This window comes from Berghia stephanieae, chromosome 6 (assembly GCF_034508935.2).
Source record: "Berghia stephanieae isolate SIO BIC M18660-M18661 chromosome 6, UCSD_Bste_1.3, whole genome shotgun sequence".
Taxonomy (NCBI): Eukaryota; Metazoa; Mollusca; class Gastropoda; order Nudibranchia; family Aeolidiidae; genus Berghia; species Berghia stephanieae.
The window spans coordinates 6,985,205-7,006,976 of NC_088365.1; the positions used below are offsets into that span (position 1 = coordinate 6,985,205).

Here is a 21,772-nt window from a genome sequence, read left to right on the forward strand (position 1 = left end):
TATTTGATTTTTTTTTTTTGTTTTGTTTTTCTTTAACAAATTAATTTGTTAGTTCTTTTTTTTCCAATTCTTAAAGTAATTACCGCTGTATTTTTATTGCCAGACTAAATATTTTTTCAAAACAATGTAATTTTCTATTTATTTCCTCTAATAAAACAAAACATTTTTATTCAAAAGTCAAGACTAAATAAATATATAAAATACAACCACCATTTTGGTTTTCTCAACAATTGAATTAGTATACGAGAAATACTCTTCTGAGAAAAGAGAGAGTTGAATTCTAAGTTATAGAGGAAATAAAGACGTTTAAAGGAAGGGTGGGCAGATTCCGTACTTGCCCGTCCTGAAGCTAATAGAGGCGGGAAGCTAGGGGTTGGTTGGGTAAGGAGTAAAGATAACACGGTCGTTATTGTCATAGTCTAACGAATGCATGAGGAGAGATTGGTAGCATTGTTTTGTCTTAATTGTATTGTATGAATTATTGGCGACAGCCTAAGATTAAATAAACTTTGTTTTTGTCTTTTTTTTTACTATGGAACTGATACTTGTCATAGCAGACCTGCCTACTTGAAATAGGAAAATAAAAATCGTAGTTTTCAGGATTAATAAAATCCTAGATATTTTAACTACCCTTTAACAAAATCACCGGAATTTTCGTCTATTATAGGTATCAAATTTTTTTAAAAACGAGAAAAACTGATTGCAAACGTAATAATGATGGTGGTGGTAGTAATGATGATGGTAATACTATTATTGTTATTATTATCATTTGTTATTATTATTATTATTATTATTATTATTATTATTATTATTATTATTATTATTATTATTATTATTATTATTATTATTATTATTATTATTATTATTATTATTATTTTATCATTATTATTATTATTATTATTATTATTATTATTATTATTATTATTATTATTATTATTATTATCATTATTATTATTATTATTATTATTATTGTACGTATTGGTGGGATTACGATTGTTTTTTGATTTTTTTTTGTGTGGTTATTAATGGTATCAGTTCATTGTTTGGTTCCATTTATCATTTTTTTCCACTTTCATGTATGTTGTCATCAAATTGTATGATTTATTGGCGAAAGCCTAAGATTGAATAAACTTTGTTATATCGTATAGTAATCATCATTGTCGACGACATCGTCGTTGTCATCATAATCATCATCATCATTAACAACAACAACAACAACAACAACAACAACAACAACAACAACAACAACAACAACAACACATTAACATTAACAACAAGTACTACAATAGCAATAAAAACAATATCAACATCATCATATAATTTCCGTCATCGTCTCCACAACTATCATTCTAACCAACAGTACCACCAAAACCACTACCATAATTACATCCTCCCTCACCGTCTCCTCTTCCTCTTCCTCCTCCTCCTCCTCCACCACCACCACCGCTACCACTATTCCAACCACTACCACCACCGGCACAATCATTCTAACCACCAAGAGAGCAGTAAAAATGATGCAAACTCGAGTCATATCGCTGTTGCTGCCTCTCGATTAAAACTTTACAGTTACTACGTACTACTGAAAACCAGTAATGTAACAGAAATATTAATCTCGCCGTTGAGGGATTAAAGCATCTCTTTAATTTTTCGAGTGAACGAAATGGACTTGTATTGTCAAGGTGTTGTCGCATTATGTCTCTTCGCTTTATTTTTTTGTTGTATTCTCTTTCGTGATTCATTTTTGATTACGTTTGGTATAATTAAAATCTACTGGTATTGTCATTTCATTGTGAATGTGGTTATTTGTGGTTGAAATATTTTTTTTTTAAGGTGAACAACAACAACAAAAAAAAAAAAAAAAAAAAAAAAAAAATATATATATATATATATATATATATATATATATATATATATATATATATATATGACCGAATCATCTTTGCCCCACAACTATAAATAGGCTAGAACCGCCACTGTCAAGCAGGGATGCTTGCTCTCACCATCTCTGTTCATCCTTGCCATTGATTGGCTAATGAAGGAAACCTCCAAAGGGCGAAGAAATGGGATACAGTGGATCCCCTGGACACAGTTGGATGATCTGGATTTTGCAGATGATCTGGCTCTTCTGTCCCACACCCAAGACCAGAAGCAAGCAAAAACCACAATTATAAACATCCTCTCGGAATCAATTGGTCTAAGAATTCACCCTGCAAAGTCAAAGGTCTTAAGGGTATATACGCGTCAAAGGGAGCAGATCAAAAAAAAAAAAAAATACCAGGAACTTGAAGATCAAGACACGTTCTGCTATCTCGGGAGTATAATTGACAAGGATGGAGACACGAAAGCAGAGGTGAAAGCATGGATAGGGAAGGCACATACTGCATTCACATCTTTGAACAGAGTTTGGAGAACTAAAGATATCTCGCTTCGACTAAAGCTAAGACTTTTCAACTTAAACGTGAAGTCTGTCATAAGGTATGGATGTGAAACTTGGTATGCATCTCAGGATACAGATTTTCGTAAACAGGTGTATGCGTAAGCTATTCAGAATAAAATGGATGGGTAGAATTAAGAATGCAGAAGTATGGGGAAAAAAAACACAGCAGAAACCAGTGGGAGAGGAAATAGGAAGAAGACGATGGAGGTGGATTGGACACACCCTAAGAAAGAATGACTCAACTATAACAAATAAAGTATTGGACTGAAACCCCCAGGACAGAAAATCAAGGGGAAGGCCACGGGGAACATGGAGAAAAAATAAACAGAGAAGTAATAAGACATGGAACGAGTTTAAAAAAGTTACCTCAAGATAGAGAAGGATGGAAACTGTTTGTCTGTGGCCGAAACCCTGACGCAGGGTGAGAAAGGCAATGATGAATGTCTACCTTGCATAGTTCGGTTCATTCCCTGCTGCAACACACCATACATTGTTCTGGGTGTCTATCTCAACTCCCAACTTGTGTTTACATCTTACAGTCCCCACTTCACTCCTCACCGGTGTCACCAGCCCACAGTCCCAGGTTTACTAACGACTGATGGTCATATCCCAAAGTCCAAGGAATTTACTCTCCACTGGTTATTATATCCCGTAGTCCAGGGTGCACTCAAGTTCACTTCCCACTTGTGTCTACATTCTCGACAACTGTCTACAACCCAGGGTCATAAGGTTTCCTCCCCTCTAATATTGACTACCCATTAACCTGTGTTTCTCTCCAAGGATCTCCATCTCAAATGGTCCCTGGTTCTATCCTCACTGGTGCTCATCAGAGCCCTCTGTCAATACGTACTTAACTTCGATTTGTTTTATTGAAATAACACGAGGCTTTGCAATTATTTTCCCTGTTATTGTGAAAAAAAAATCCCTTCCAAAAACAAATAAACAAATGGGGAAACTACACAGCTGACGAGAGCTACTCCCATACACATATAAAATCTTGAAAATTTGAAGAAAAAAAAAAAATGCAGATTTGGTGCCGCAATGCAAATCATGGATTTTTTCTTTTATAAAACCCCCCGTCATTCCAGAAGTTTACAGAGTCTATACATAAGGGAATATTCCGATTGATTTATGCTTAGCAACGCAGGGTCCACCAATTATTCCAAAAACTTGATTTACCGCTCGCCGCTCGCATATGTTGCTCGAATAAATATTCGTGGTTTGGCGCGCGAGCGTCCTTCGAGTAAAAGCCAGGTGAACAGACATGTGTGTAAGTGCTCGATGAGTTACAAAAAAAAAGCAATCTATCATTCACATTGATAAAACGACGAGAGGTTCTATTCATTTCTTCTGGTGCTCACAAAATCTCGAAAATTGCAAGAAATTGTCAAAAGCTGCAGATTTTGCGGCGCAACACAAAGCAAAACAATGGGTACGGAGTGGCAATTCGGACTCGAGTCTGAATAGCCCCCGTCACTACTGCAATGCTGCTACAATGCGCTTGCGCAAACACAGGATGTGGAAGGTCCAGAGTGCAGTCTGCAGACGCGAGAGAGTGAGCAAAAGTCACCGCCGACTCCACCGAAAATGGTTCCCTTCAGCAGCGGTGATGTATTTTCTTCTTTCCACGAATTCGTCCAACTCTTGAAAGAATTAGAGGATGCGACCAACGCTTTGTTTGTTTTAAGATCTTCAAAAAGGGTAAGTAACCTTATAATAATAACAAGAAGGGAGAAATTCCGTAGGCTCCTCGGTCTCGCATCCCCGAAAGTTCCTCGCGCTAAGGGAAACAACTCAAATATTCCATCACCTAACCCTGAGAAAAAATAACACTAGATACTGATACTGATAGATAGTCTGATAGGACAAATGGCACTGTTCGGAGTTTGTTGTCCCTGGCGAGAGGGCGGCTATCCCTTTTTCTATATTTTACAGAGCAAATGTGCTCCAGGGCGCTCTTCAAATTCGGCATTGGCTTTGCTTAAGGGGAGGCCTCCGTATATTATAATGTCATGTTCTATTCTAGTAGGGGGTTTGGGAGGGGGAAGACTTTTTTCTTTAAAAATGTTTCCCCCCTCCCAAGCCCCCTACTAGAACGTTATATAAAAAAAGAATACTGGGGATGTAGGAGCTTTCGGAAGGCCTCAAAAACAAAGTGACTAGATAGATCTATTTCTCCGAATGCTCGGGAAAATAAACTTGATCTCTCTATTATTAATAATTATTTCTCCGAACGGTTTCTGTTCTCAAGACTCAAGATATTTTTGGTTATGTGCACGAGTATCTGTGTCAATGATGAATGTGTATGCATTTTTGGGGGTTTTCTTTTGCCAGTGCTTGGGTACTCTGTCCTTTATTCTCACCTTTCTGTTAGACTTCTATCTTGAGTTTGTGCTATGCTGTCTTTCAATTTCAACCTCTGCAGACTTTGGCTTTGTTATTTAGGTTTACTTCTGTTCTCTCTTTGATAGTGCAGCGTCAAGTGCAAAAGTGAATGCGCCATGGAATATTCACGATAGCACAACCCTTTGATAAAATCTGTCTTTGTCAACAATGTGCCTAAAAAATGCTAGATGGCTTGATGATTCGTAAGAGTTCTCTGTCCACTCTGTTTGAGCATTTACTTATGCATCGACATCGCGTCCGTAACCCATCAGCTACTGGTGGCTAGCCGACCATTCGGAGAAATAGAGTCAAGCTTATTTTCCTGAGTGTTCGTAAAAATAGAGCCAGCCCAAATAAAAGAGAAAAAGACAGAAGAAAAATATTGCGAAGTGGCAATTCGGACCCCAATGTGCGTTCGAATTGGCTACGAACACAAAACAAATGTTGTCGGAGGTAACAACCCCCCCCCCCCCCCCCCCGGGCCCCCTTTTTGGTATTTTTTTGAGTTGTATTTTATCACTTCGTTTACATTGGAGATCTGCCATTTTAATATTGTTTCTATGGCAGTACTTGCAGGATGAAACTTTCCCTTTAACCCATTTATCACTCTTGGGATGCATCCTGTAAATGCACCGGACTGTTTGTCGGCTGTGTAGACTAATCCTCTACATATCTGGATCGCTCCTCGTGAAAATTATTTTTATTTTTAACTGCTCGTGCCTGTGGGACTCTTCTCCAACATTAGATAAACATTTCACCGCTGAATGGTGCATGGCAGTATCGGTATTCGATTACTAGCTTTGATTTTATAGAGATTTAGAGCAAGTCAGTCGAGCTGGACAGAAAATTATATTTATCAATATTCTTAGCTTCTGATCCAAATGTGTTGTTTGATTCAGAGGATTTCTTGCTGATTTTTTTTTTTTTCTAAAATGACTTCAAAACATCACTCAAAAACAGTTTTTAGAATTAGAAGTACAATGACAATTTTATTCAATACAAGTCATTTTTCCAGAATTTTTGTAGAAGACCAAAATATACACATTTTCAATAAGTCACATCATTTAAACTTAAACTGATAGAGTGGTGCAACTTATTTTACATATATAACAGTATATATCAAACTAATTATGTATCATATTTCATTAAGATACAACTTCTTTGTGAATAACTTGGTTTTTAAAATTTTAAAAACCCAGTCTTCAACCTTTGTCAAGGTAAAAAAAAACAACTTAGTTTCAAGAGAGTTAAAACATTTACTACTTGTTTCAGCTGAAGGATCCAGTCTATGAAGAAACCATCAAATACGAATTTGTTGTGTTTGAATGCAAGCATGGAGAAAGGAGACATAAATCTGAAAGCAAGGGCATTAGGCCAAATCAAAGGTAAGATGTCCACTCGGTTTTTAGTTTTATAAGAGTATTGGTAACTTAATTTGTCATTTGAAAATTGACTAAAAGGCCTAGGAAACCTGATCACCGCTCAATATAAAGTAATGGCCCATTTACACACGTGGACAATACGTGATAAAAGCTGAGGTTTCTGAGTGGTGAATAAGCAGAAGAGTTTAGAAATTTGAGGTCACTGATTACGAATCTGTAACTGTAATCACATTTTTTTTTTTTGGTAGTCACAGTTTTTAATTCATCAAGCAATTTTGCTTGATTTTAGTGATGGGAGTGATGGAGTGATGAAACATTTTCCCTCCTCCCAAGCATTTCTCCTTCCACACAAGATTGTCCCACTGAGCATGTAGTTTTCCATGTGATGGCTGATCCTGGAGTCGAGTTGCTATGTCTTAATAGACCTTTTACCTAAGTTGGTTTTATTTGGTCATAATACATCTTTATGATATTTCATTTCTATTTTTTTTTTCAGGAGCTTCAAACAAGGATGCACAGCAAAGATTCGGCTATCTGCTGAATACAAAGATGGTACCTGCAAACTTCGTATTTCTACATGCTTACTCGAACATACTAATCACATTGTTGAACCAGAGGTATAAATAGTAGTAGTAGTCGTAATAATACTGATAGTGGTCACAGCATATTTATATTGCGCTCATTGCCAAGGCCTCAGAGCGCTTCACATTGTGTAGTCGAAATTCTTGAAGCTGGTGCTTATATAATCAGAATTCACTCATTGCAATCAAAGAGGAATTTTGACAAGCAGAGAAAAAATGGGAGGCAATCTAAATTAGAAATTGATCAACAGATTTACGTATCTTTAAGAAATCTAGATAATCAAAACATCATTGCTGCTTGAAAGGATTTCCTCAAATATTTAATCAAGATCGCAAACGAAGTAGTCAATTTAGACATAACCACAGACACTTCTCTGCCATCTGATAACTTTCAACAGATTGCTGATTCTTTTGGCAACATCTTCTGTGAGAAACAGAATTTTCAAAAGAGACATCAACCTAGGTGAACAGACAGTAGGTCACATAGCCCGGAAGAGAATCGATTCTATTGGGGGCCTAAAAACTGGGCCTCAATGAATCTGTACGAATTACGAAACGTTTAAAACGCTTTTTAAAAGTGCCTCTCTACAACTATTTTTATTGAGAAATTATATTTTTCATGATTCTAGTTTAAATACATATTACTCTGATGATAGCTAACCTTGATTATAATTGCTTAAATCACAGATGGGTTAATTAAGGGCAATTCAAATTGATAGTTATTATTTTGTAAACAGTACGAAATATCAAGAAGAAACCCCATAAAATCTGAATATTTCTAGTTCTATGACACATTGCCATATTTATGGACAATAAAGATCTACTATTATTATTATTATTATTATTATTATTGTTATTATTATTATTATTATTATTATTATTATTATTATTATTATTATTATTATTGTTATTATTATTATCTTATAATAATAATAATAATGATAATAATAACAATAATAATAAGGATGATTATCATGACATGATTACTACTTATTTCTAAGAAGACTATATCTATTTCATATTTCATTGTTATTAGTTGTTAGTTCATATTCTCCATTGCCATTAGCACTGACATGTACTTTTAATCTAAGTCTATTAACTTAAGAGTAATAGTAGTGAGGGATAGAAATGCTATTATTCACATTGTTGGAATACAACTTGACAAGTAGTCTAGTAAGAAAAAGAAAGTGAAAAATATCCAAATCTAAGGGTGTCTACTTACATGCCATGAATATCACAACCACAAATTAATCCTCAGAAATATTTATCCAAATAAGAAACACACCATAATCTAAATCCATTGGAAGAATAATCCAGATGATTCCATTTCATGATACAATTTGTACCTCACTCTGCGTTTAACGGGCTTGTGACCGTCACAATCAAAATGTGGCCGCATTAAGGTTTTTTTTTTTTTTTTTTTTGTTTTTAATTTTTTTTTTTTTTTTGTTTTGTTTGTTTTTTTTTTTTTTTTTAATAAATAAATACATAGAAATACATACATGGCCCTGTAAGTAATATTGGCGATTCTGAGGATATAAGAAGAAAATTATTTGAGAGTGTCTCTGAAATTCGAGAATTAATATTCACATTCATGGACATAAAAATTTAACATTGGGGCATGGGGGGGGGGGGGGGAGAAAGGATCCTTGATAATGATGTCTTATGTTGATGTCAGCTTTCTTATCTTCCTTGCACTCCGCTCAACATTTCTTTCCTCCACATTTTCCCTGCAATAATTCTTTAGCAAAATATTAACGAGTCTTGAAATTGCAGCGTCTGGTATGGAACAGTCCAATCTGAAAAAACGAGGAAATTCTTTGAATAAATTGAGATATCTACGCCTACATGATAGCTCCACTGTCTGTCTGAAAAATCCAAAACACAAGAGAACAAATTGAAAAAGTCCTTCTGAAGGACAGCTCAAACCACCAGGAGAAAGCGTTGCTGTAAAAGAAGTAGTCTCAGTGGGAAACGATGACATGTTACCTTGGAGATCCGGGTGTTTCGATGCAATATAACCTGCAATATAAAAAAGAGGCATTGTCTCATCAGTTGACAGTTTACTAGGAAAGTCTGGAAGTGAATCTAAAAGCAAAATATCATTGTCAGAAAATGGAAGGTCACATAAATTACAAGCATGCGGTGCTCCACTGTAATCAACATCTGTTGTCATGCTCTCCAGCATGAGCTTGGCACGATCAATGGTATTGGTATGTGAGGCATTCTCTACTGAAATGTAATAGTTACACCCTGCTGATCTGCGTAAGTGACCAAAATGGCTTTCAATATCATCCTGTTCAAAAAAACCAAGAGCGACATAATCATGATGGAGACTGTTATCTGAGGACAAGAGAAAATTTGCCAAATCAATAAAGCACTTGCAGGTCCAGAAGAGAGCCTTGGCTGTATCTGCTGTAAGAGAATGCATACGAGGATTAGAAAGTGGAGTAAGACGTAATGCGATATCTGCCCATGAGTTCAGAATATCCAGCTGGTGATGCTCCTCATCCCTGATTACTGCCATATCAGGATCTCGAAGTCGAGTCTGTCGGAGAGGATCTTTTGTATTGAAAACTTTCCATAAACATATCACATTATCAATGAATATAGCCGTATCTTTCCATGACTGTGTCGAAGCTGATGAAGACTTGAGGGCTGCACTTGTTTTTTCTGAAAAGACATCAAGAACAAGAGAAACTTTCTGCTTTTCGATGTTAGAAGGCCTAAGACAAACATTATTTAATTTAGACATGCGCAATGAAAATTCAGATGTTTCATGATCATATAGTGCGATCAAATCAGACCATTTAGCCATCTTCTTGTCTGTGGGGTCAGGACTATCTAAAGGTGAAAAAGCAATGGTACCAGTTCTTTCTGAAATCCAATTATTACGTATGTTCTTTAACAGGTGAACTGGATCATAAATCAAAAAAAGAGGTTTGTGATTAGTTGAGATTGGGGATTTAGCAATCCAAGGCTTTTGCTCATCATCTCTGTCAAATTTCTGAAAAAAGACTGATTTACTCTATTATTATCACATACAATGGCGACAACATTTCCTCCACATTCCTCCACAGTTGTAATGACTTCAGCAACCTGTTGAAACTGAAATTCAGAAGTTAATGAATGACACGGAACAAGTCTGGCAAGGAAAGATTTTGAACCAAAAAAACATTTCACCATAATACCAAGCATTGTTGTAGCTGTTCTGTCAGGATAATCATGAGCATAACCAAAGACTTCACCACCACGATACGACAAAGAGGCTTTGATGTAAATTTCATCCACAATCAATATACATCCCCGGTTGCGCTCACTGATGCTCCTGAAAATAGAGGTAAATAAAGCTGCATCACTCATATTTTTGCTGACAGCAGTAATTTTCTGTAAAGTAGAAATGGATGGTAATTGTAAATAATTCCTAAGCTGTGAATATAGAGAACGATACAATGAATACCAACTAAAAGCAGTAAAAAGGTCCTCTGTGGAGTAAATGCGTTTATTTTTAGAGGCATTAAGAATGTGAACATTACGTTGTAGAAATTTCACCTGTGGAACATCTTCATCATTGGAAATGACATACTTAATCAATGCATCAAGCCCACTCCAACACTTCACTTGCTTGTCACTAGAAATAAAGTCTGGATAATTCTTTATTTTTCTGACGCCCTTGTAGCATTCAAATAATAAAGCCAGAGAACCTGAGGAAGATAATATATTAAAAAACATAGAAAAATCACAGATTGGACCATCTCTACGTATACTACAGAAAGTGTAGAGCCCTCTTGCTTTTTCAAATCCAACAACACCTCCTACAGGATGGCCAAGAAGCATGTCAATAAAGCGTTCATGAAAATCCTTTCCATCAAGCGAATCTCTTGCACGAAATTCAGCCATTTCATCAATAACAACAGCTCTTGACTCTGCTGTTGCTCTGTCTGTAGTACGACAAGTATGTCTGCCAGCCTGTAGAGGGATACAAGATTTTGGAACGTTAGGGAAAATAGAAGGTGGATTAGCAGGTCGAAAGGCTCTTCCGACGGTTCGAATCATTTCAGTGTCTTTCGGCCAATGTAAAGAACACACGCCCATGTTATCAGTCACATCCTCAAATTTCAATACATTGGGCAGACGTGAAATCCAAAGCTTTTTTGTTTCATCGTCAGTTGAAAAACGATAAACAGAAATCTTTTCATCTGATGCGGATGGTGGATTATCGCGAGTGGGACGATATCCACTTCGACAATTTACGACTGAGCACTTCCTCCCCATTTTATATTAAATCCTGTTGGAAATCACAAACAAATTAATCCTGAAATGTTAGAATGCTGTGGAAATAAGAATCATTTCATAAAAATCATTCTAAAAAGGGAAAAAAAATCAAATTTAACAGACTCTCATCAAAACACGCCATGTCTGATAACATTGGATGAGAAAGAGAAAGTAGAAATCTTGAGCCTTGACAAAACGAGGTTTCACTGCGTATTCTATGTCCGGTATGTAAGAGCTCCATGACATCAACCCTTGACCCCATCCCTTTTTGGATTGTGCTAGCATGCAGTTCCATATTTAATCCTGTACTAACTCGTCTATTGTGCTATAGTGGGCAAGGGGGCACTTACTGTGTCTTTTTCTGTTTTCCAACTTACTTTGTCTTTGTCTTGGTATGAGATTACTTGGTTTTGAACATTCCCTGGACAGAATCCTTGGCTAGAAGGGAAACAGTCAAATGTATAGTTATAGTTTTGAGAGATGATATTTTTGTTGTTGTAAATCATCTCTCTGTTATGTATTGTTATCTTTGTTGTTTTGAATGTAAAATGTAAGCATTTGGGTCTATTCCAAGAGAAGACTGGAATGACCCAGGCGTCAGCTGCAGTGCAGCGCTCCAAATTGAGCTAGGGTGAGGTGACTTCCTCAAGGCCGCACAGCGCAGCGGTGGGTGATCAAACTCGATACCTTTCGGGTACGAAGCAAAGACCGTTTTGTTGAGCCACGTTGCCCCAAATGACGTCATTGATTTTGAATATATCCAACTATACAATTATTATCATCACCACTATCCCTACAGCACCACCACTGAGAAAACCATCACCATTACCACTATAGTACCATTATTACCGCCATCATCAACACCACCAAACAGCATAGTATCTTAATTGTGGCATTGTTAAGAATTATATGTTTTGTATTTTATTTATCTCCATGGCATTTGTTAGGTTTGAAGTTAGACATATGTTTAGTCTGAGGTCTATTTGTTTTTTCAATATTAAACCATTGTCTTATAGATTTTTTGGAGCTCATTCACTGGCACCCATACATATATTAATTCTCATTCTCTTAATTTATTTATTTTTTTTTTTTATCTTTTGTGTTCAAAGGTGTCTACATCATCTGACCTGCCTACACCATCTGGTCATAAAGAAGATGATATGGATCCAAATACACCTAAGTCATACGGTTTTATCGAGGTCATTGAACAACTTCAGCATGATTTGCAGAGGGAACAAGAAAAAAATCGACAAATCCGCAGCAGCATTGAAATGTTAGCTGAAAATAAGATAAATGTAGATGAACTGATGAGGAGAGTTGAATTGATTAATGACTTGACATCAAAGCAATGGTAAGAATTTTTACACACTCACTCAAAATGAGGATGACAGTAGTTACCGTCAGCCGGGGTTACTTAGGCCACTTAGTAGAATAAAAAAGGTTGCTTTAAAAAAAAGTTAAATTCATGAGTGCTTATTAGATCTATTGGGTTCTAATTATTTAAAAGATAAAAGCTACATGTAATTTATCTTTTAAAATAAGCAATCTTGTTTTCAGTAAGTGGCCTAAGTAGCCCCAGTTGATGGTATATAATAGTAGTACTCACTGCCTATAAATACACTGTGTAATCGCCCAACTTAGGTATGCCAGCTACTTTTTTGTTTTACAGAATTTTTACCATTATTTTTTAATTTCCCTGTCTATCAGCATTCTTTTTTTTTAGCAAACATCAAACAAAGTATCTTGATTTTAATCAAAATAATCTCTTGTAATTTTGATTCCCTGAATCAAAATAATGTCCTAGGTTGTAAATTTTAAATTTTATTTCAAGGTCGTAAATTTGACTCAGAAATTTTGCTGGACACCCTGAGGGAGAGGCTTTTTCTCCAGTGTATGTAGAAAGAAAACTGCAATTGAATCAATTGATAAATCGACAATGGCCTCCCATAGAAAGGCTAAATATATTTATTCTACATGAGGCCAAAAAACAAGAATGACAAGAATACCATGTTCAACTTCGTTAGACTCAAATCATTAAAAGTACATGTTGTATTGGTGACAATGGTGATGCTGTTTGTAGTTTATCTAAGTATTGTACGAGTGTTTATTGTCAAATTCTTTACTGTGAATTATTAAAGGATAATTACTCATTTGAGTGGATATTTGACAAATTATTTGTTAAAGTTAGCACGTTCAGGGCCAATATTTGAAACATCACAAATTCATTTTTTTCCTGCAAAAGTAATTCTTTGAAAAAATTTTGATGTCGTGAAAAACAAATTCCAGGATTTGGTGGGAACCCTGTGTTAGCTTCTCATTAAGATAGAATTTTGTTTTATGTAGAACATCTTTTCACGAACAATAAACCTAATAATTTTAATGCATAAATGCATTTTCAATTTTCATTTTTTTTTTTTCTTTTCACAGCAGCCAGTCTTGTCCAAATTGTACTGGATCAAGCAAGTCGAAGAAGCGTTCAAAGAAATCTAAAAACGGTCCAATTAATCTTAGTGAAGTAATCCAAGTTCCAATTATCCACATTATTCCCCCTTATGCTCCAACAAAGGTAATAAATAGGTTTTATTTTATTTTTATATACATATTTGTTTTCATGCCGTTCAAAGCAAAGAAATGTCTTAATGATTAAACGGTGTCAAGGGGTTTTTTCCCCCCAAATGGTGTTATTATAAGGGAAATTCCACGGGTAACGGACTGACACATCAGACCAAAAATGCTTACATTTTGTGCTCTGAAATGCAATGTATTTATTGTATGGAGCTAATATTTCCCATGCACATGTATCATGTCCGCCCTTATCATATATCAAAAGGATAAAGATGAATCTTTATCAACTTGAATTTTTATGACATTATAATGTTGGTAACAGACTGACATCAGAAAATCCATCTTTTTCAATTTTATATGTAGATGGATCAAACTTTCTGAAGTTAAACCTTCCAGTAACAAATAAGTCTTTTATAGTAACCATGAGATGTTGTTCTACAACCCACTAGCAATATTTAAAAGATTGTCCAAAATTTGAAACTGCAGTCTTAGAAAAAGTGTCGGTAACGGACTGACAAATGGATGGTAACGGACTGACACCTCTGAATTTTATTACTCGGAATAACAGTTACTACATAAAATCCAGAGCAAAGAACAAATTATGTAATTATGAGCAACACTAAATACCCAGTGTGATTGATCAAACCAATACTCTTCCTTATATGGATGTCAAGCTACATTGGGTATGATGAGTAACTCGATGGGTGACATCTGATTACCTCAATCCCAACTTTGCTTTTGAAAAATTAAATAATGAAATAATGATTCGTGGAGTTGAAATCTATTCTGTCAAAGCCAAACGGAACTTTTCAACTATGAAATTAAATTATCCAAAAAAAAAAAAATTTAGATAAGAAAGGACTTTAAAACTGGGGAAGGTTTAACATTCTTTTGGTACTTATTTTTGAAGCTTAATTTTTATTCTGTATTTCATCTTGATTCCTCAAGCTTAGGAATTGTCAATAGGCCATGATCGTCACTGCAATCTGGTCGATAATATTGGCAGTCAATCTCTTCCTCATCTGCACGTGACCAGAAAGCCAGTTATAAGATCTGAGAAAGATCTTCAAAAATTTCATTTGGACCATTTTATCCTTGATTGTTACAATTTTCCTATGCAGATTGTGGGATATCTCTTACTCTTAGAAGTACATTCTGAGGTTCTGAGGGAGCAAAATAAACTTAAGCCAATTTTGATTCCTGGATGAAATTCACTAACAATTGACAACCTCTTTTTCATGGTTTTTTACAGGAAACTTTTTTGAATTTTCGTCCTTTCTCTTTTTTCATCTCTCACAATTATGAAATCTTTTTCCCTTGGTGCTCGCCAAAAGTACCTCTTGTCCAAATAGAAATTTTCGATCAAATTATTTTATTTCATCTTGAAAGCCCATTTCCATGATAAAAATATTTATTAAAAAAACAATTGGTTGATGTATTGGATGCCCTTAGCAGTACAGGCATAGTTTAATTTTTTTTTTAATTTTTGGGAGGATTGTAGACATTCAAACCCAAAGTTAAATTCAGTATTTTACTTTCCTGTGCTGAAATGTGAGGCAAATGTGGAGTTAGGTGTGCTTGGTTTACTTTCTTTTTGAGTTGTGGTTGTAGATTGATCGGCTTTTCTCTTTTTTTTTCCATTTTGTTTGAAAAATCCCATTATTTCTTTTAAGCGTCCTTTACAATCACTTTCAAGTTTTCTTTGAGACTCCTGCTTTTGTTGCCTATCTTTTTCCTAAACAATGTGGTAATGCCCATCAGTTTTCAGTCTTTCTTGATTATTTGAACCATGGATAGAGTAGTCATCTTGAACCTGTGAATAAAGAAATTGAGTGAAATTACATCATAAGCTATGAAAGTCAAATCGGAATAAAAAGCAAATCGTTTTCTTAAAAATAATATAGCAAAACTAAGAAAATAAAACTCATTTCTAACTTGTATCACATTACTTTGTAACAACTAAAATATTGACATTTTACACAGCTAAACAGCTTGCTGACCCACTACATTTAAAGCCTCAGTGACTCAAAAGTTTTTCACATTAATTTAAATGTTTGATTTCTTTTTTTTTTTCTCCCAGGGTTCTTTGCCCCTTTAACAGAAGACTACTACTGGCTCCATTGTCATAAGGATATTATAGAACAATAAACAGTGTTTTCCCTCAATTCAAACATAGCAAAAATCTTCAAGTGATCAAAAGATTCATAAGCTTTAAAAGATTCAACTTACCTATTGCAAAATAGCAGGCTTGATGTTGAAGACCAGTGTTTGAAATTTTATGATCCAAATGTTTATAAAATGGCTGCCTGATCAGTTGAAACACATTGGAGTGGGCATTACTCTTGAGACTTAAAAAACAACTTGTATATGTTGTTTTTTAATTAAAATAGAATTAGTCAGTCTGTTACTGTCAGTCCGTTACCCTAAAAAATGTCAGTCCGTTACCCAACAAAAGTACCTTAAATGATAAATTTCTTGAAAAATTATCTTACAGTGCTAAAGCCATTCATGTAAGAACAGAAAATCTGAAATAGTGAGTCTGTACAACTATCACATCTTTCGTAGATGAAAAAATACTGTTTTAATGGTAACGGACTGACATACAATTTCCCAAGGTCATTAAAACGACCAATGAGGACAACATTTAATTAAAATCGCAAATTTGAATGTTTATATAGGTTCCTGATACTTATAATTGTTTTAATATCAATAAACAACAGCAAAGGTGGCTATAATTTTGTAGAAGTTGCAAGATTTATAATATTGAGAAAATATTCTTTTCATTCTTCAAATAGGGGATGCCCTTACATAAAGCTACAATAAGCATCCTGTACCACAAATATGCACGAAATATCCTTATATTCATAATCCTGAATGATTTTCCAACAAATAGGTACCAAATTTTAATATGTTATTAAGAATTTATAAAACACCCCTTCGGTTGACATTTTCATGGAATTTCCCATAAACTCTTGTTTTTTAGGAATACTTGATTGTTTGCTGTCTGAATAAAATCCTGGAGGTAACTAAATTTTCTATCTTTCACATGGTGGCCCTGATAGGGACAGGTATCACATCAGAGTTCAGTCAAAAGTTTTCTTTTCTTTTTTAAATTTATTTTTAAGTAGACACCACAAAACATGTCAGTTTTTTTAAAAGAAAAATAACTCAAATTTTTTTGCGTCACCTAAACTGGACTATCAAATGTTGATTATTCAGCCATCAAAGGCGTACAAAGCTCAATTTGTTCATCTTTTAAAGGGGAAATTTTAAGCTTTATTTCTCTTTCACTTTAACAGTCAAATATATTGGCATTCGTCCATTGTGGCTTGTGTTATCGAGCACGTTGCCGGTCAGCTGTCTCCACGAATCAAGATCCTCTGCAGTGCGCATGAAATCTGTGTTTTAAAAATCACATTTGGCTATTCTTAGGTTATTTAAATAAGTGAGTCTTTGTCTTCCTCGAGCTTTCTTTCCTTCGATCATCCCAGATGTTACGAGTTACTGATGGCTAATGAAGTTGTATAAATGGGAAAGGCAAATAATAAGAATGGTAGTTAATGTTGGTTGAGTCGGCATCAGTTCCGGTTTGAACTGTTTGAATGCCAGCACACGAGTTACATAAACATGTTTAAGCCGTTTATGGATGTTTTCGGGTGCACATCTCTCTGCAGTAAGGAACACAATCACAGCACACTGTTTCCCTACGTAATTCTTTTTGCGATTTCTTTTCCGGCATTGGAATAAGGATTCTTTCAAATAAGATAAATTAAAATCAAGAAATAGTAGCCCAACAAAACTTTGGACCTAATAGAAGAACAGATTATACACATTATGATATATAGTTTATATTACAATCGTCATTTTTTCCATTTTTTTTTTTTTGCACCCTATATATTGAATAAAAAGGTCATACTAAATGTGAATTGTGAAATACTTAACCATATGGCATGTAATGTACCAAGCAGACTTTACCTGAATGTCTGCTCTGAATATACCTGTTTTTCTTACTACCAGTAAAACCACCTGACACCTAGGACAGCATTTTATTATTATTATTGTAATTATCATCACTGTCATCATCATTATCATCATGTGGGGCTATGTGTTCTCACTAGGTCCAGGGTTCTAATCCCACTCTAAACCGTGCATAGTTGAATCCTTGGAAAGGCTTTTTACTCACATTTTCTCACCATTCTCAGGTTTAAAATGAGTACCGGGTGGTTAACAGTGTTTCTTGTCAGAAAACAATTGTAATATCGCCTAACAGGCATTATGTCTCGTCCTACCTTTTAAGTGCTGCTTTCGACAAGGGGATCCTTTGTAGAGTGCTTTGAGCATGTTTAGTGGATATTACACGAATAAAAGCTTGTTTTTTTGTTTTTTATATATGAATGCTCAAGTAATCATCATAAAATAGTTAATAATTGAACAAACATCTTTGTCTCTCAATAAAACTCAAGTTGATTTCAGAAAAAAGTTTTTTGTTTTTTTTATCAAATTATTTACTACTAACTTATTTAATTATTGTAAAAAATTTAATTTTTATTTATGATTTCTTTTATTTTTTCCCTTTCTCCAGAAAGCAAGAGATATGACAAAGGAGGAAAGACGCAAACACTTAAACGAGGTTGCTAAAAGATGGCATTCTACACTCACTCCAGAACAGAAAAGCAGACTTAGGGAGAGAAAACATTTAGCCACTAAGAGGTGGAGATTAAAACAGAAAGCTAAAGAAATGGCTGAACTAAATGAAAAGAAAAATACTGTAGAGCCAAAAAATACAAGCATGGTGCAGGGGGAAGAGAAGAGTTTGTTGTCTTGACAATGAAAGAGTTTTCATTTTACATGTTCAATTGCTATTAATCTATCCCAGCAGTTGTTTTTTTTTTTTTTTTCATTTTAAACCCAAAAATTTGCCATGAAAAATTGCAAAATTTGCCATCAAAATGACCAAATTTATAAAAATTTGTCGCAGGTTTTACAAAATTCAAACTTGTTAAACATAGAGCTGTAAATTCTCAGTCAATTAACTGAAATTGAAATCATCCAATTCGTCAAATTCAAATATTTTTTTTTAAAAAGGAAAGAAATGAAGAAAGAAAGAATTTAGTCAAATGAACGCCACATAATTGGGAATGTTCCAGAACTGTACGCATAGCTCATGGGTCGTTTATATGGTAGATATATTCAGGGTTCCCACTGCCTCCTTAAATTCAAGGTATCCTTGAAAACTCCTTGATTTTGATATTACTGAGAAAAACTCATTGAATTTCATTTTAGGAGAAAACTCCTTGAATTTTGCGAATCTCCACTACTACAACCACAACAATATCATCATCATCAGTACCACCACTACTACTACAACCACAGTACCATCATTCACCACTACCAACATGAATACAACAAGCATTACCACTTCATTGTCATTAGCATTGTTACCACCGCCACCACATCATCATCGTCACTACCGCCACCAATATCAGTACATCATAATCACTACTATTACCTCCCCATCATCATCATTATCACTACCACCATCACCACCACATCATCAGCAGTATTACAACCAGCACTACCACATCATTTTCATTACCTTCCTTACAATAATCCCCACAAGCACATCATAATGATCTCTACCACCATTACTACAACAACCACCACATCACCATCACTACCCCACCATCACACCACCATTCCTAGTACCACTACAACAACCACCACCGCATCACTATCCATATCACCATTAATACAACAACCACCACATCACAATCCCTACCACCACTACTACAACAACCACCATATCACAATCCCTACTACCACAACCACCACATCACCATCCTTACTACCACTACAACAACCACCACATCACCATCCCTACCACCACTAATACAACGACCACCACATCACCATCACTACCCCACCATCACACCACCATTCCTAGTACCACTACAACAACCACCACCGCATCACTATCCATATCACCATTAATACAACAACCACCACATCACAATCCCTACCACCACTACTACAACAACCACCATATCATAATCCCTACTACCACAACCACCACATCACCATCCTTACTACCACTATAACAACCACCACATCACCATCCCTACCACCACTAATACAACAACCACCACATCACCATCCCAATCCCCATCACATCACCATCCCAACCACCACCAGATCACCATCCTTACCAATGCTACAACAACCACTACATCACCATCCTTACACCACTACAACAACCACTGCATCAGGGGAGCGAAGAAGCGGATCGACTGGCAAAGGAGGCGGTGAGCCAAGAATTGCTTGAGGGCAGTAAAATCCCACACACAGATTTCAAGTTAAAGCTTAAAATAAAAAAGTATGTCCGAAAGGAACGGGAACGATCCTGGACTAAAGACATAAAAAACAAATGAAAACAAATCAAAGCTGGTCTTGGCCCCAGACCCAACTCAGGGTTAATAAGATGAGACGAGGTCAAAATAACTCTAATCTGGATTGGACATACTGCCCTCACTCACCGTTTCCTTCTTCTAGAAAGGGATGAAAAGCCCCTCTGCAGAAGCTTTAACTGTTACCTCACAGGTCAACGTACTGTATATTGATTGAATGTACACAATTAGAATAGATAAAGTCACAGCATTGTGAAACCAGGGACTTGAAGTCTCTGCTCCAGTCAGTCGATCCGCTTACAATCTTAAAGTATTTGCAGGAATGTGAACTCCTGCAGAAATTGTAAATAAACATTGTTAAATAACAAACATGTAACTATTATGGTTTTTATAAAATTGTATTACAAGTCTTAACACAATTGAGCAGCTATGGCCCCTCAAGGCCGATAAAAATTGATAAAAGCTAGAAACGGGCGCTTAAATGACCTACATAGTGTTGAAGCTGCGTTAAACACCTAAAATCAAAACAAATATTCCTGGAGTGACAGGAACAACAACAGGCATTAAAAATTGTCTTTATATTTAGTTCTTTATTTCAAGGAAAATAATGAGAGAAGAGGAAACAGAAAATGCATTCCATATTTTCATAAATTTATTTCATTCGTATTTTTTTATTATATATATGCTCATGTTTGCTCTTCTGTATCACTGATATGCGAATGAAAAAGTGCTAGACAATACAAGAGAAAAAAAATCAGCCTGCATCCAACCTCAAACCTCCTGATTACTGGTCAGACATGCTACCATTACCATTATACCACAGAGGGTACGCATATCGCGTCTCCGCTATGAAACCTCACTTAGATCACAAAATACAAACATTGTACAAGAGAGAATGAGGACAAAGACATCAGAGCAGCTCCATTTTTATTTTTGAAAATGTCAAAGTGACAAATAAGGGGCAGGCACTCTAATGTCTTCATCCTCATCCGCTCGTGTTCAATGTTTGTGTTTTGTCGTGCAAGTGAGGGTTCACCGCAGAGACACATACCCTTGTGATTAATAATGACCTAAGATTCTCTGTAAGCATAGAGTAGGTCTTTAATCAAAGGCTTGGTAATCAAAACAATGATTATGATCACGTATTCACATTTTGATCTATATTTATTGTTTGGTTTGGAGATGGAGGAGAGCATTGTTTTGTTTATTTGCCTTCTACAAAAGACATCTAACTTCTTCGTCATGGCACAAGACCGAAGGGCTAGAGCTCAGGTGGTCGCTGGTTCGGATAAGTAAGTTTATTTGCCTTAACGCAATTCTCTCATTTCATTCATATCAAATGTTTCATTCATTGTGTTTTGTTGACAAAGGGGAAACCTGAAACGTCCACATCATCAGTCTTCGATAATAATAAAATTGAAGGTTCCATTCCATTTAACTATATTGTTATTATGTTCACTGTGTTTTGAATGTAGCACGGCGGTCTAGGCTCACAGTGCCTACCGGGCTGTGACGTAGCCTGAGGCTTATGGGCGGGGTCCTTTGGTCTCCCATCAGGGTGGCAGGAGGTCACGCTGTGTCTTCTATCTCCTTAGCACGGCGGTCTAGGCTCACAGTGCCTACCGGGCTGTGACGTAGCCTGAGGCTTATGGGCGGGGTCCTTTGGCCTCCCATCAGGGTGGCAGGAGGTCACGCTGTGTCTTCTATCTCCTTATATCTGTTTCCCAGAGTTGCTCTCTGTCT

At 35.7% G+C, this 21,772-nt stretch overlaps 1 protein-coding gene across 5 annotated transcripts; it reads left to right on the forward strand.

Moving 5' to 3' along the window:
• The first annotated feature begins 3,693 nt into the window (after nt 1–3,693).
• Nucleotides 3,694–21,467, forward strand: LOC144974398 (uncharacterized). Of its 5 annotated transcripts, none has more exons than XM_078917245.1 (7): nt 3,694–4,138; nt 6,095–6,207; nt 6,701–6,821; nt 12,170–12,411; nt 13,488–13,626; nt 16,609–16,647; nt 18,208–21,467. In XM_078917245.1, the coding sequence occupies exons 1-7, from the start codon at nt 4,025–4,027 to the stop codon at nt 18,448–18,450; spliced, it is 1,011 nt and encodes a 336-aa protein (XP_078773371.1). In that variant the 5' UTR covers nt 3,694–4,024; the 3' UTR covers nt 18,451–21,467. The 5 variants fall into 5 exon arrangements, with proteins under 5 accessions (XP_078773371.1, XP_078773372.1, XP_078773374.1 ...); XM_078917247.1 differs by lacking the exon at nt 3,694–4,138 and adding an exon at nt 5,166–5,275; XM_078917246.1 differs by lacking the exon at nt 16,609–16,647.
• Nucleotides 21,468–21,772: the final 305 nt, after the last annotated feature.

Bases quoted from the DNA above. Each gene is read 5' to 3' on its own strand.
- LOC144974398 (XM_078917245.1), top strand. From the start codon at position 4,025: ATGGTTCCCTTCAGCAGCGGTGATGTATTTTCTTCTTTCCACGAATTC. The intron at 4,139-6,094 runs GTAAGTAACCTT...TACTTGTTTCAG, and splicing joins TTTTAAGATCTTCAAAAAGG to CTGAAGGATCCAGTCTATGA. The intron at 16,648-18,207 runs GTAACTAAATTT...CCCTTTCTCCAG, and splicing joins GTCTGAATAAAATCCTGGAG to AAAGCAAGAGATATGACAAA.